Source organism: Camarhynchus parvulus, chromosome 1A (assembly GCF_901933205.1).
Source record: "Camarhynchus parvulus chromosome 1A, STF_HiC, whole genome shotgun sequence".
Lineage (NCBI taxonomy): Eukaryota > Metazoa > Chordata > Aves > Passeriformes > Thraupidae > Camarhynchus > Camarhynchus parvulus.
In genome coordinates, this window is record NC_044586.1 from 11,573,226 (window position 1) to 11,586,185 (window position 12,960).

Genomic DNA, 12,960 nt, shown 5'->3' on the forward strand with positions numbered 1-12,960 from the left:
GGATTTCAGCAGTATAATTAGACAAAGGTTCAGTGAATAAGGGAATTTTAAAGCTGAAAGCAAATACCTTTTCTACTGATAATTATTGAGGTCACAAGGGATAAGGTAAAGAATGAGAGCACCAGAGTTTTGGGGCAGCAATTTCCTTTCTCTTTCCTTTCTGCTTAATTCTTTTTTATTACAAAATCTGTAATCATAAACTTCTCGTATGTATTTCCTACAGTACACTATGAAAACAAACACACAGAAAGAAAACAAGAAAACTCCCTAATTTTCTAGCTTGTTAAAGTAGCATATGGTTCAGCTTTTAGTCAAGAAATAGAACAAGATCCCTAATACTAAACAGTGCATGAAGAACTATATGAAGTCCCTGTATTTGTAAAGCAGCTTTAAGGTTAAATAAAGCCAAGAGTATCTCTTTTTCACTGATGCCATGAGTTCTTTATGCAAAAATCTCATTTGTGAGAGTAACCTGGTCTTGCAGAAAGTGTTCCTGCCCATGGCAGGGGGTTTGGACTAGATGATCTTTAAGATCCCTTCCAACATAAACCATTCTATGATTCTGTACTCTAGAAACTCAAAGAAATACGAGTGATTGATTTTTGTTGTTGTTGTTCTTTGCAGTGCCTCCAAAGCCAATTCATCTGCAGAAGGCAACATACCAAACCCCTAGGCATAAAGCTTTAATAAATCAGAAACCAAGAATGGAGGAAGATACACCTGCTGCTGTTTCTAGTGTCACAAAGGAAAAGTCCAGTAAAGTGTCAGATCTCATCAACCGTTTTGAGGGAGGCAGGTATGTGATAGAATTTGAATTGGTTTTTAACTCTGCTTGTTGTGTGGGGATTGTTGGAACTTGAAGCTGTTGATGCCTTGTGAAGGCTGACCTAGAACAGAGGCTAGGCAGAGTTAAAGAAAAAAGTAGGGATTTATTAGAGAGGCTAGATGGAGTTAAAGAATAAAGTAGGGATTTATTAGAAGGCCTCAATGGATCTACCTTGGGCAGCACAAGAGCCCAGCCAGGGCTACACCCAAGATGAACCCAAAATGGTCACAAAGTGGACAGTCAAGTCACAGGGTCTCACGCTTCTATAAGTTCTGGGCCATTTGCATATTGGAGTTAATTGTCCAATTACAGCTTCAGCTTATAAAGTCCCATCCTCCTTGTTTGCCTCTTCAGGCCACATTGTTTATTCTCTGGGGCCTGAATTTTGGATCATTTGTCCTTGGTCCCCAGCTAGAGAAGGAATTATTTTGTCTATCAGTCTATCTGTGAAGAGAGCTTACCATCCCCTAATATGAAGCTCAGAACTACACAACAAAACAGTACAGAATCTGAAAAATATAAAAGCTAAAACCTGAGGCATCACGGTGAGGAAGAACATTGGTACTGTGGTAGAGCTCAGTCCTATCCCTGCTAAAGGACTTGATGGCAAAACTGCATGTGTTTTGAAATAGTGGGAGCCAGTTGTATATTTGGCTTAACAAGGTGTGCATTTTCATAAGGCTTTTTCATTATTCCTAATTTTCCTTTAAAAGAAAAAAAAATAAACCTGCTGTATTTTAAAAACAACCTGAAAAATGTCAGCAATTTGAAATAAGTTTAATATTGAAGCTAATATTAAATACTTTTTTTCTTGAAGGAGAAAAAAATACTTTTATGAGCAAATAGAAAAACCTGAAATACTGGTTTTAATTTCATACTGTCTTAACTTCTTCAATTGTTCATGTGAAGAGGGTGAACTCTACAAATTATTTGTAGTGGTATGGCATACATTCCCTAAATGGCTTGCTTTGTAGTACTTTGTGATTTTGGTGGAAAAGCTCATTGTTCTTGAGTTTCAATTCTGTACTTTATGGGAAACATTTGAAACTTTGGGGAAAAAAGAACAACAGCCAACACTGCTTTCACAAAATGGTGCTTCTTGGGTGACTTTAATTAGATGCACATGATGCATCTCTAAGAAGAGGCATTATAAGCTCTGAAACAGAAATTTCAAATACATCTGCTCTGTACAGAGAGTGACTTTCCAGAAGGCCCATGACAGAGGAACAGCTCAAGAAACTGTCCAGTGACAGTTGTGCATTGCAAGGTTTGGATGTGTTTTTTTCATGTTCCCTTGGGACACGAAATCCCTTGGATCTCAGAAGGGATGCCCCCTGTGGGAGTGCATGAATGATGTACAACAGAGTACATGAATGCATGACCTGCTGTGGAGCCAGAGTAAAAAAGGCTTTCATTGAAAGAATTTCCTCTCAAGATGGGTGAAATTTAATCCTTTATATGGAAGCAGCTGAGCATTGCAAAAGTAGGTTTGTCCATCGGAATAGAAATAATTTCAGAGCTCCATCTGCAAGAAACTTCTGTCATTAGGCAGAGACTTGCACTTGGTGATGACAGGTTCTCAGAGATGGGAAAACAAGATTACTGCAGCACTGGAGGTCCTGTGAATTCTTTTAGCACCAGTCTCTAATCTGCTATCACTCTGTTTTCTAGTCTTCCTCCAAAGCATCACCCAGCTTTTAAACAGTGCAGTATCCATAGGAAAAAAAAATCTTTTCTGAAAGAAAACTCTTAAGGTTCGTTGTGCCCTGCACCACTGAGCCTTACATTTCTTCCTCCTGGACCTGCCTGCTGTGCTGTGCAGGAACTTCTTCCATATTATGCAATCAAAGGAAACTATTATTAAAGAAATAAAACTTTCTTGTTGATAGACCTTTACAAGTAGGGACATTTTGTGGACTATGGGAAACTGAGTTGTTTTTTGGCAGCATCATTCATTAGGTACACCAGTAATACCTGTCCAATGACTAAATTCTACTCAAGTCTATGATCTCTGCTTATGAGAAACTTTCATGATTAGCATGCTGGGTTCTGGATTATCCTGCTTTGGCAGTGGAGGTAATTCCTTGTTTTTTGAATGAGCTCAACCCACAAAATATGTCTTCTGTGAAACTGAACTTCAATTTAATTAAGGATCTTGAAATGGTTAGGTAGCATGTTCATGAACTTCAAACTGTGATTGTCAACTATAATAATTATTTTCATTAGTCTGTACAGCCCACAAGCATGTAGGCATGTCAGAAAGTTAATTAAACCTCTTTGTGCAGGCAACTGAAAAACATGTATTAATTTTATCCTGGAGTTAAGTTTATTTAATAAAAAAAATATAGTTATTTTTAATAACTATATATTTTTAATTAAAAATATAGTTATTTTTAGTTATGTATAGTCTTTACATGTCGTAGACATCCTTTTCACTAAAATCCTTTCTTTAGGATTTTTTCCTTCTGGGAGGCTGAGGCCCCAGAAACAAGATGTAAACAATAGATTGTCTGCTGCTGTGGAATGCAACAGGTGGGTCTGTGATTGGTCTCCTGGGGAAGTTTTGGTTCGGTGACCAGTCACAGCAGAGCTGGCTTGCGGAGTCTGTCAAGGCCAGCTTGTGTGTTATCATTCTTTACTTTCTATTCTTAGGTAGCTAGCAGCTTCTGGAAACTCTCCTTTTCTTTTCTTTTAGTATAGTTATAATATAATATATATATATATATATTATATCATAACATAATAAATCAAGCCTTCTGATCATGGAGCCCATCTCGTCTCTTCCTTCACCCCGAAAACCTTGTGTCCAACTGACGACAATTGGTGACCCCTCGTGTTTCTGAGGACATTTATCACTTGGTGAGACTCCAGAGGAGCATTGCTGCATTTGGGTAAACCCCGAATATTTGGCATTGATGGTCATCTCACAGGTGACCACAGAAGTGGATTTAGCCAGGAGCTGAAGAACCGAAGATCCAGATTTGGACAGAGTTCACAGCAAGACTGACCACAAAAAGGACCTTTTGAAGCCTCCAGGAAGATGCCCAGAGAGCCTTTCAGCCTCGAACAGGAGCTGGCCAGAGAGTGCTGGACTCTCTCAGAAGGTACTATTAGGTTTTCCCTTCCTGAAGATGCTGCCCTGCAATGGTGGTGGCTGGAAAAGTGGACGAATTTTCCCACTGAAACAGAGGTCCATCTCTCTCCGTCAGAGGAGAGGCTTATTTCCCTCTGGCAAAAATGGGGTGAGGAGGATGGAATTCTCCTGTTGAAAAAAGATTTATATGACTTTTTTCGATGGGCAAAGTTCTTTGGATTTTTTACTAATGTTCTATATGCATTGGATTCGTATGTATGGGAATGCATGGAGTTTGTTTGCCAAGCTGTTTGGGGTCGGACTTCCCGCGTTCCTCGCCTTTATCCCGTCTTCATGGCACTGTTCCCGGTTTTGAAACGAAAAGCAGCTGCCTTTCCCTGGATCGCGGAAGCGAGGGGGCAGGCGCCATTCCCCCCGACTCACGGGGGACGACCCTTCGGAGGGGGACAAACGGCTGCTTCCCAGCCCCCCCGTCCCAGCGGGGGGGGCGAAGTTTCGCCTGGAGCTGCAGGTTGTTTTCCTCCGTCTTCGGCGCATGCGCAGATGGGGCCACCTTCTCCCTCCCCCCGCCGCTCTCAGAGGGGGCAGCCAGCGCTGCCGGCCCCGCTGCAGCCGGTTCCGTACACTCCGCCCCAGCCGGCGCCGCAGGGGCAGCCAGCGCTGCCGGCCCCGCTACAGCCGGTCCTGTACACTCCGCCCCAGCCGGCACCGCGGGGCAGCCAGCGCTACCGGCCCGCTGCAGCCGGTACCGTACACTCCGCCCCAGCCGGGCGCCCGCGAGGCAGGTGCCCCCGCGCGGCCCCGGTGGCGGCAGCGCTGGCCGCGGCACCGGCCATGGCTCCGCCCCCGTGGCCCCGGCGTTGCTTGGTGACGACAGAGACGCGGGCGGCTGCTTCCGTCCCCGGTGGGGCACGAGCTCCCGCCGCCCCCAGAGCCTCCAGCGGCCCGCTTTTGCCCGCAGCGCCGAGGTCGGAGGTTCCACCTGAGAAGAGCGACTCACCGCCCCCCCCGCCCCCGGCCCCTCCCGGGCCGGCCCCGCCGCCTCCTCCTCTGCCTCCCGGGCCGGCTTCGCCGTTTTTGCAGACCGCGGCTGCTTCCGTCCCGCCGGGGGACGGGCTCCCGCCGGCCCCAGAGTCTCCAGCGGTTACGCTTTTGCCCGCAGTGCCGAGGTCGGAGGTTGCACCTGAGAAGAGCGACTCACCGCCCCTGCCGCCCCCTCCGGCCCCTCCCGGGCCGGCCCCACCACCTTCTGCGGCTGAACCAGACCCCCCAGCAGCCCCGCCGCCTCCCGCCGACCCGGTTCCAGTCCAGGATGATGCCGAGTGCGGCGATGGGCCCGCGGGACCGCCTTCAGAGCTGCCCGCCCCAGAGGTTCTGGCACCTTCGGAGGCCCCGTCCCCTGCACCCAGCGTGGCTCCCACCCCGAGTTTTTCGGGCTGTCCCAGGGCTGTCCCTGCGGGAGGAGCTGGGACAAGGGAAGAGGGCTTCAGCCTCCCTTTCCGTGGAGCAGGTGTTGCTCGTCAGCTGAATGCTGGTGTAGCCAAGATCCCTGCCTTCAAAATTAGCGTTTTTGGGGGGTTTGGGGTCCTTCCTTGGAAATTGTCATCTCTGCCGCCCCTCGTGCGCCCCAGTGGCGAGGGGCGGTGGGTCCCAAAGGGTCTGCCTTTGGTCTGCAGCCCAAAGGGGTGTTTGGTCGGTTTTTTCCCCTTGGGGGCGCAGATCTCTGCCACCCCTCGCTCTCTCCAGTGGCGAGCTGGGGGGTGGATCTCGAAAGTTCTGCCTCCGGTCCCCAGTCCAGAGAGGATGGGGGTGATGCGAGGGGGCAAATGAGAACAACACCCTCTGCATCTGCATGGCAGAAGCAGGAGGGACAACGGAAAGCCATCATGGCTCGTTTGCTTTGGGGAACAAATGTTCCCAAACGCGAGATGGAATTTCTCGGGGGTGCTTCTATTCCCTCACTGCTGGCATGTGTCGGTGGTTTTAGGGAATGGAGGCCTTTGGTCACCCCTTCTGCCAAACTGGCAGCAGGGTGCTGGCCTGTGTTAATGCAGAGCTTGCCTGAGGGGCCTGGCCCCCCAGGGTCTCTCTCAGGCCCCTCTGCTGCTTGCTGTTTTAAAAAAAAAAAAAAAAAAAAAGGGTTGAAATACCTGCAGCAGCAGCTCAAAAAGCATTGAAGGGCCAAAACCTAGCTTCAGCCCAAGTTGTTCAATAAAGGGCTGTGTCTAAGACATTTTAGAAACTTTTTAAAAAATTGTTTGGAACTGTTTGATAACTATTGATGGATTCTCTGCAGCAAGTCTGTTTCAGGACCAAAAGAGACTTTCAGATATGGCAAAGAAGAACATCTTCAGTCCATGGACTTTTTCCTGAAACTCAGCTGTTGGGACTTGGACTTTGTTTTGCATTGTTTTTGCATTTTTTTATATTGTAAGGTTGTTTTAGTGGTATCATAGTATTTTATGTTTTATAGGTGAAGAAATTCCCTGTTCATTCCACAGGAGCACAAATCTGTCAGGTGTTTGTTCTTTCTTCTGCATGAGCCCAGCAGAGAAAGTTACAAACATTTTTCTTTTTAATTTAATTAAATTAAAAGGGTGACATGTCGTAGACATCCTTTTCACTAAAATCCTTTCTTTAGGATTTTTTCCTTCTGGGAGGCTGAGGCCCCAGAAACAAGATGTAAACAATAGATTGTCTGCTGCTGTGGAATGCAACAGGTGGGTCTGTGATTGGTCTCCTGGGGAAGTTTTGGTTCGGTGACCAGTCACAGCAGAGCTGGCTTGCGGAGTCTGTCAAGGCCAGCTTGTGTGTTATCATTCTTTACTTTCTATTCTTAGGTAGCTAGCAGCTTCTGGAAACTCTCCTTTTCTTTTCTTTTAGTATAGTTATAATATAATATATATATATATATATATATATCATAACATAATAAATCAAGCCTTCTGATCATGGAGCCCATCTCGTCTCTTCCTTCACCCCGAAAACCTTGTGTCCAACCGACGACATTTACATAACTAAAAAAAAGTGATTTAAACTTTTTTTTTGTTATGTGATGGAAGAAGATAAAGCTAGTGTAAGTTATTTTTGATCTGTGTGCACAAAAGTGCAGAATATGTTTGCGACATTTGTGTAAAGTATCCTATAAATAAGGAGTAAAAGTACAGTTTGTAAGCAGTTTTCATCCTTCCAGAAGATGGAAGTCCATACCAGGAATAGTTAGAGGACAGTCGGGAACAAGAGATAATATGTTTAAAGCAGACACAAATTGTGGAGGAAAAAGATTTTTAGAAAAGATGCAGCATGAAAAAAGGACATTACTAACTAGGGAAACTGGAAAAGAAATGAGATTAAAATGTAACGGTCCTCATGTAATATTCTGAACTAAGGAAAGGGATGCTATATGTTCTTAATTGATTTTGTTTGATTAATTTTTAATAATAAAAGAGCTGTTAGGGAATGGGCTATTTATTAGTTTAAGCAGTGGACTAGGACTTGGGAAACCACAAGCCTTGCTCCATTTCTGCCAATAACCTTCTGGGACACTTTGGGCAAGTTGCTTCTTCTACCAGTTTCTTGGTTTCCTGCTCTCTTTCATGGAGCTAAGAATAGAAAAGTTTAGGTTGCAAAAGATGACTTAATCCAACTGTTAACCCAGCACTGCCAAACCACTAAACCACGTCCTCAAGTGCCACATCTTCGCATCTTTTAAACATCTCCACGGATGGTGGCTCAAAGTCTTCCCTGGACACCCTGTTCCTGTAGCCATGATATTTCCTGAAAAATCCTTTCCTTAGGATTTTTTCTCCCAAGAAGCTGAGAGGCCTCAGGAACAAAATGTAAACAATGATTGTCTGCTGCTGTGGAATGCAACAGGTGGATCTGTGATTGGTTTCATGTGGTTGTTTCTAATTAATGGCCAATCACAGTCCAGCTGTCTGGACTGTCTTGGTCAGTCACAAGCCTTTGTTATCATTCTTTTTCTATTCTTAGCCAGCCTTCTGATGAAGTACTTTCTTCTATTCTTTTAGTATATTTTTAATATAATATATATCATAAAATAATAAATAAAGCCTTCTGAAACGTGGAGTCAACATTCTCGTCTCTTCCCTCATCCTGACCCCTGTGAACACCTCCACATGTTCCAATGCCTGATGACTCTTTCAGTGGAGAATTTTTTCCTAATATCCAATATAAATCTCCCATACACATTGGATTCGAGACACATAGGGATGCAATGGCTCAAAATGGGCAGAGGTCTGGGTTTCTGGTAAGAGAAGCTTGTTTGTAAGTGTTTTAATGCATTTCAGGTCTCAGAATTCCTAATATTAACACAGGAAGAAGAAGACTTTTTGGGAGAAATTGATTATGTGGTGTAACTCTCCTATTTCATATACCAGGATTTTCTATAAGTCCATATTTAACTCTCCTCTCATCAATGCTTTGTTTGCTTGGTCTTTTTAGCTCACTGAACCCTAGCGATTTCAAGAAAGATCCCTCCGTTCTCCACATCACTAAATCTCAAGGAAGATATGGGTCCACACCATCACCTCAGCCAAAACTCCCCTCTCAGCACTCACTACAGACACAGGGAACCAGTAACACTGACAGAACTCAGGTTGCACAGCTGCCCACGGCCAACGGCGTGGCGGCGCAGGAGGAAGAGGAGCGGCGATCGCCAGAGCGCGGCTCGGCCGCGTCCACCCCTGCCCCGGACGGTGCCATGGACAGCAGCTTGACAAACGGGGAAGGAGAGAGCACTCGCAGAGAGTCCCTGCCAAGTGTGGCTGCCTGTGAGGAGCAGATGCTCAACAGCTGCCACAGGACTCCCAGCAGTGATGCGCTGCTCCCACCCGAAAACGAAACTCTAGGAATTGATGGTGATGTCAAGGAGGAGCCGGCTGAGGAAAGCAGTAAACAAGATCAACCTGTAGAAATAAAGGTAAAGAAAGAAATGCTTTCATTCCGGATATATCACTATCACTACTTTTTGTATTTTCTCTAGGTTTTGATTTACAAAAATAGGCTTCCAAGAGCAGGTCAGAAATTGAAAATATTTTGGTTATTTTCCCTCTGAAAGAAGATGAGAAAAAAATCTTGCTTGCCTTTTCCCATACTCTCCCCTCCTTTGCTCTTCTCCTCATCCTCTTGGCTCTTTCCCCATTAGTTATCTGAGGTTTGAAAAATGTGTAATTCAAATATGTGTGCCTGTTTAGCACCATGCTTCAGCTGTGCTAGCCTAAAAGGGACACATGTTAGTGGTGTACATGAAATAAAATGCCATGTGCACTAAACTGTAATGACAGAGCTTCAGGCAAAAGAGTTGTGTGAATCCCTAACTTGGATGTAGTTGTCAAGTCAAAGCTGGAAAGGCAGTGGCAGTCTGCTAGTGATCAGATAGATGCAATGTTCAGGGTATACTAAATACATGACTTTTTAGCAAGGACAACTTATGATGAATTTGAGCTCCCTTGTGAGGGAGATTTTAAATGCTTAAGTGAAGTAAGTGGGTGGAAGGAAATTTGTCTTGGGAAATTAATTGCTGAAAAATAGTGCATATTTTTCACTTATGAAAGTTTACTTGTGAGTTTGCCTCCTTGTACCAAAGCAGTAAATGTGATTGACTGTTCTGGTCCAGCCGTCCCCTGTTTGGCAAGGGGAGCTTCTCCTCTTCACCACAGAGCCAAAAAGCTGATGCTGGAAAAGCTCCTCACTGCTGCTCAGGTGTGCACGTGCAGCAGCTCACTGCAGCCCTTGAGTTTGGTTTGCTGGGGGTCACATGCCTGGAGGTAAATTCTGTGAGTGGGACAGGTGGATGAAATATCCTGGGTAATGATAAGAAAGTGATGGATTGTGTGGTTTTATTCTTTTTTTTTTAGGGGTTGGTTTTTTTCTGTAATGTTTTTTTTCCAGTAATGAATGTTATGATCCCCACCTAAGCATAAGCCTAGGTACAGTCCAAGGCACTTTTGGCCTACCACACCTGTCTTAATGTTTCTGTCTCCTGTTAGGTAATGCCTGTTTCCCCTCTCTGTGCCTATAAAGTGCTGAATTCCCAGTGAGCAACAATGTTAAGCTTGAATCCAAGTCACGCAGTAAGGTGCTGGGAGCATTTTCAAGAAAAAAGCTGAAAAGGGAAGCAGTTGTGTTTTAAAGTTCAGGAAGGAACTGGGCAAATGCTAATGGCAGCAATCTCATTAAAACCTGTCTTTGAGCTGCTGGGACCAGCGCATATGATTTGTCTTAAATTGACACTGAGTCAGCTTGTGAGGTGTAATGTGACTGTAACTAGATGTATATATTGTTCATCGGTGCTTGAAGGGTACAAAACCAGGACATACCCATGCAGGATGCCTTTCAAGCTTGCACTGACGCAGAACTGAATCTGTAAAACTGAGCTGGGTCACAGCAACCCTTCCTGAGATACCTTGTGCAGCAAGGACTTCCCCTTTAGTTCTGGTGGGGTTAAGAAGTGTGTCTGCCGCCCTTTACAGAATCAAACACTGATTTAGTTTAGATTAATGCAACCTGGAGACGGAAATCAGCCCTGTGGTGGTCTAAATAGCTGCTGCCACGCTGTCTGGATTAGGAGAAGAATGATGAGCAACAGGAGAGTTCTGGTAGAGCTTTAAGCAGTTTCTGTGTTCAAGCACACGCTGGTAAGAATTAAGAGCATTAGACAATCTGTGATTTTGCTAAATGCCTACTTAGTCATTATAGAATATTAAAACTGGGATGCAGTCCAGGTGAAGTTGCTCCACACAGGATAACAGCGCTCTCCTGCCCTTTTGATTAAAAATGTAAGTACAGTTGAATAAAAGCAAAAGGAGCAGATGCATGTGAGTCATAGTCAAACTTTGAGTCAGATACATGTATTTTGATATGGGTACAAAGTATCTTCTCTTGCATGTCATATTTCTTAATTCAGGAAAGAGCAGAAAGTGGTGCTCTCTCTCTTTGGAAATGTGTACATGTACAGTAGAAGTAATCCTAAATCCACAGCTGGAAGGGGTGAATTAAATTGGCAACTAGTGCAAAACCAGTGCAGAAATTATTTTTTGGACTTGGAAAAGAAGGCTTGTTTTGAAATAGTGTTGCTCTTACAATTATTCCCCTCCCTCTCCCCTCAATCACTGTAGATGTGACTAAAGACAGATTATTGCAGGTTCTGGAAAAAGTTAAGCAAAACTTATTATATTTGGCAGTGATCTGAAACAATTTCCCCAAACAGCCAGAGTAGAGTATTCTTTATTTCACTTATTTACTGAATAGTTTGAAGGTAATGAAACACAATCATAACAAGCAAAAAGACAATTAAAAGTTAAAACTTTCCTGCCTTGCAGCAGAAACACCTCCTGGCATAAAAATTGGTTTGTGTAAACTGCAGAGGCTGAATAGCACAAGAACATCTCAATCAATTAACTTCCTGAATAACATCTTGTGGGGAATCTGCTGCTGCAGCTCACTGAGGACAAGAGGACAAATGTGTCAGTGTTTGCTCTGAGACTGGTAGGAAACAGGGATATAGACTGTCCGCTTGCCACAGATGGGGAAGAATCCACTGAACATCTTTAAATAAAGTCCTTATATGATGTCTTCTTTTAATGATAATGCTGGGGGCTCTGATGTTTCAGATGCAAAAACCTGGTGTGGATACTGGATTTCTAAATGTGGGGTGATGTTTCAGTTTAACTAGGGTAAAATTTTTGGTTTTGCAAAGTTAATTCTCTGCCAAGAAATGTTTTGCTGTTGAAAGACTTGAGAGATTCTACCAGCTTCTTGATACTACAGTTTTTGGTCTTTAGGAATAATACAGGGAACAAAGGTGTCTGTCTTCAGCAACCAATATAGATGCATAAATCTTCTTGTGAACAGTCACTACTTTAGGGATACCAGAATCTTCCTGCTTTCTAGGTTGCTGTGCCAGAAACAAGCACAGTGTAATTTAAATTTTATTTGTTCATACTCTACTTCTCTCAGCCTATGTTGTTTAATATATTCCTTCAAATCCCTCGGGGCAAGGGCTATGCCTGAGTACGAGTGAATCATACGCATCACTGTCATGTTGGCAGGTACAGTTTTCTTGACAGGAGATGGCTCTTGTTTGGTTTGGATAATAAGAAGCTTCATACTTTCACCAGCATTTTTCACACCTCTTCTTAATTTCAGAGTTCAAAATCACTTATTTTAATTTCTTAAGCATACATAGTAATATAATTATTCTAGGGATTAGCAGCCTTGTACTAAAGAACTAGATCCAGCTGACAAATTTACTGTAAGCATTGGAGTAGAGATTCAGGTTTGCAGTCCCTGCTGATGCAACTCTTGGTCTCTCACACTGCTGATATTTTGCTCCAGGGATTAAATGTACCTGTGTAATGTAAATGTTCTCTATATAGCACAGTAGCCATTTCTGCTTAGTTTTATACATTGAGCTGCCATGTGTTATAGATTGTCACAGAAGTTTAAAATGTTCCTTGAAATAATTGTTCCCTGAAGTTCCCCTCAACAATATCCCCTGCTTCCCCACTGAGGACGTGCTGAAAGAAAAGCAGTAGTGGAGTTTTCTGTTATTTTGCACTGATCTGACCCTGTAGGTGGGTGTTCTTGTGCTGGAATAGAACACGCCACAGTGATTAAAATACAACTTATCTGTGATGTGCATCTTTCCCCCACACAGAAGATCTCTCTGTCAGGTCATGCAATTGATGTAGAAAGGAGGTGCAGGTTCAAGAATTAAGATAATGTCTAAGGTTGATACTGAGAGGAGTGGAAATCTGGGCTCACTTTGTTTTATGGGATTTTTTTTGCGTTTGTTATGCATGATTTTCCCTCTCTTAATTAGTTCAAGTAATCTTCTAAAAACTATGGATTGCTTCTATAGCACTGCTGCAGGGAGAAAGTGGGGTTCTGGGGTGAGAAAAAACCCCTAAAATGACTGAGGAACCAGTAACCTCCATGGTTTTGTGCCTCAAGTCCACATGTGAGATCTTTTGTAAATGGCTGCACTAAGCAGCAAGCTGTAGCTGTAATAGCTAAT

At 43.8% G+C, this 12,960-nt stretch overlaps 1 protein-coding gene across 3 annotated transcripts in view; it reads left to right on the plus strand.

Moving 5' to 3' along the window:
* FGD4 (FYVE, RhoGEF and PH domain containing 4) overlaps positions 1–12,960 on the plus strand; it is a 104,332-nt gene that overhangs the window by 69,418 nt on the left and 21,954 nt on the right. For all 3 annotated transcript variants that reach the window (XM_030960028.1, XM_030960029.1, XM_030960030.1), the window contains exons 3-4: positions 625–796; positions 8,385–8,862. In XM_030960028.1, the coding sequence (XP_030815888.1) occupies positions 705–796; positions 8,385–8,862 (570 nt within the window). In that variant the 5' untranslated portion in view covers positions 625–704. The remainder of the gene's footprint in view (positions 1–624; positions 797–8,384; positions 8,863–12,960) is intronic.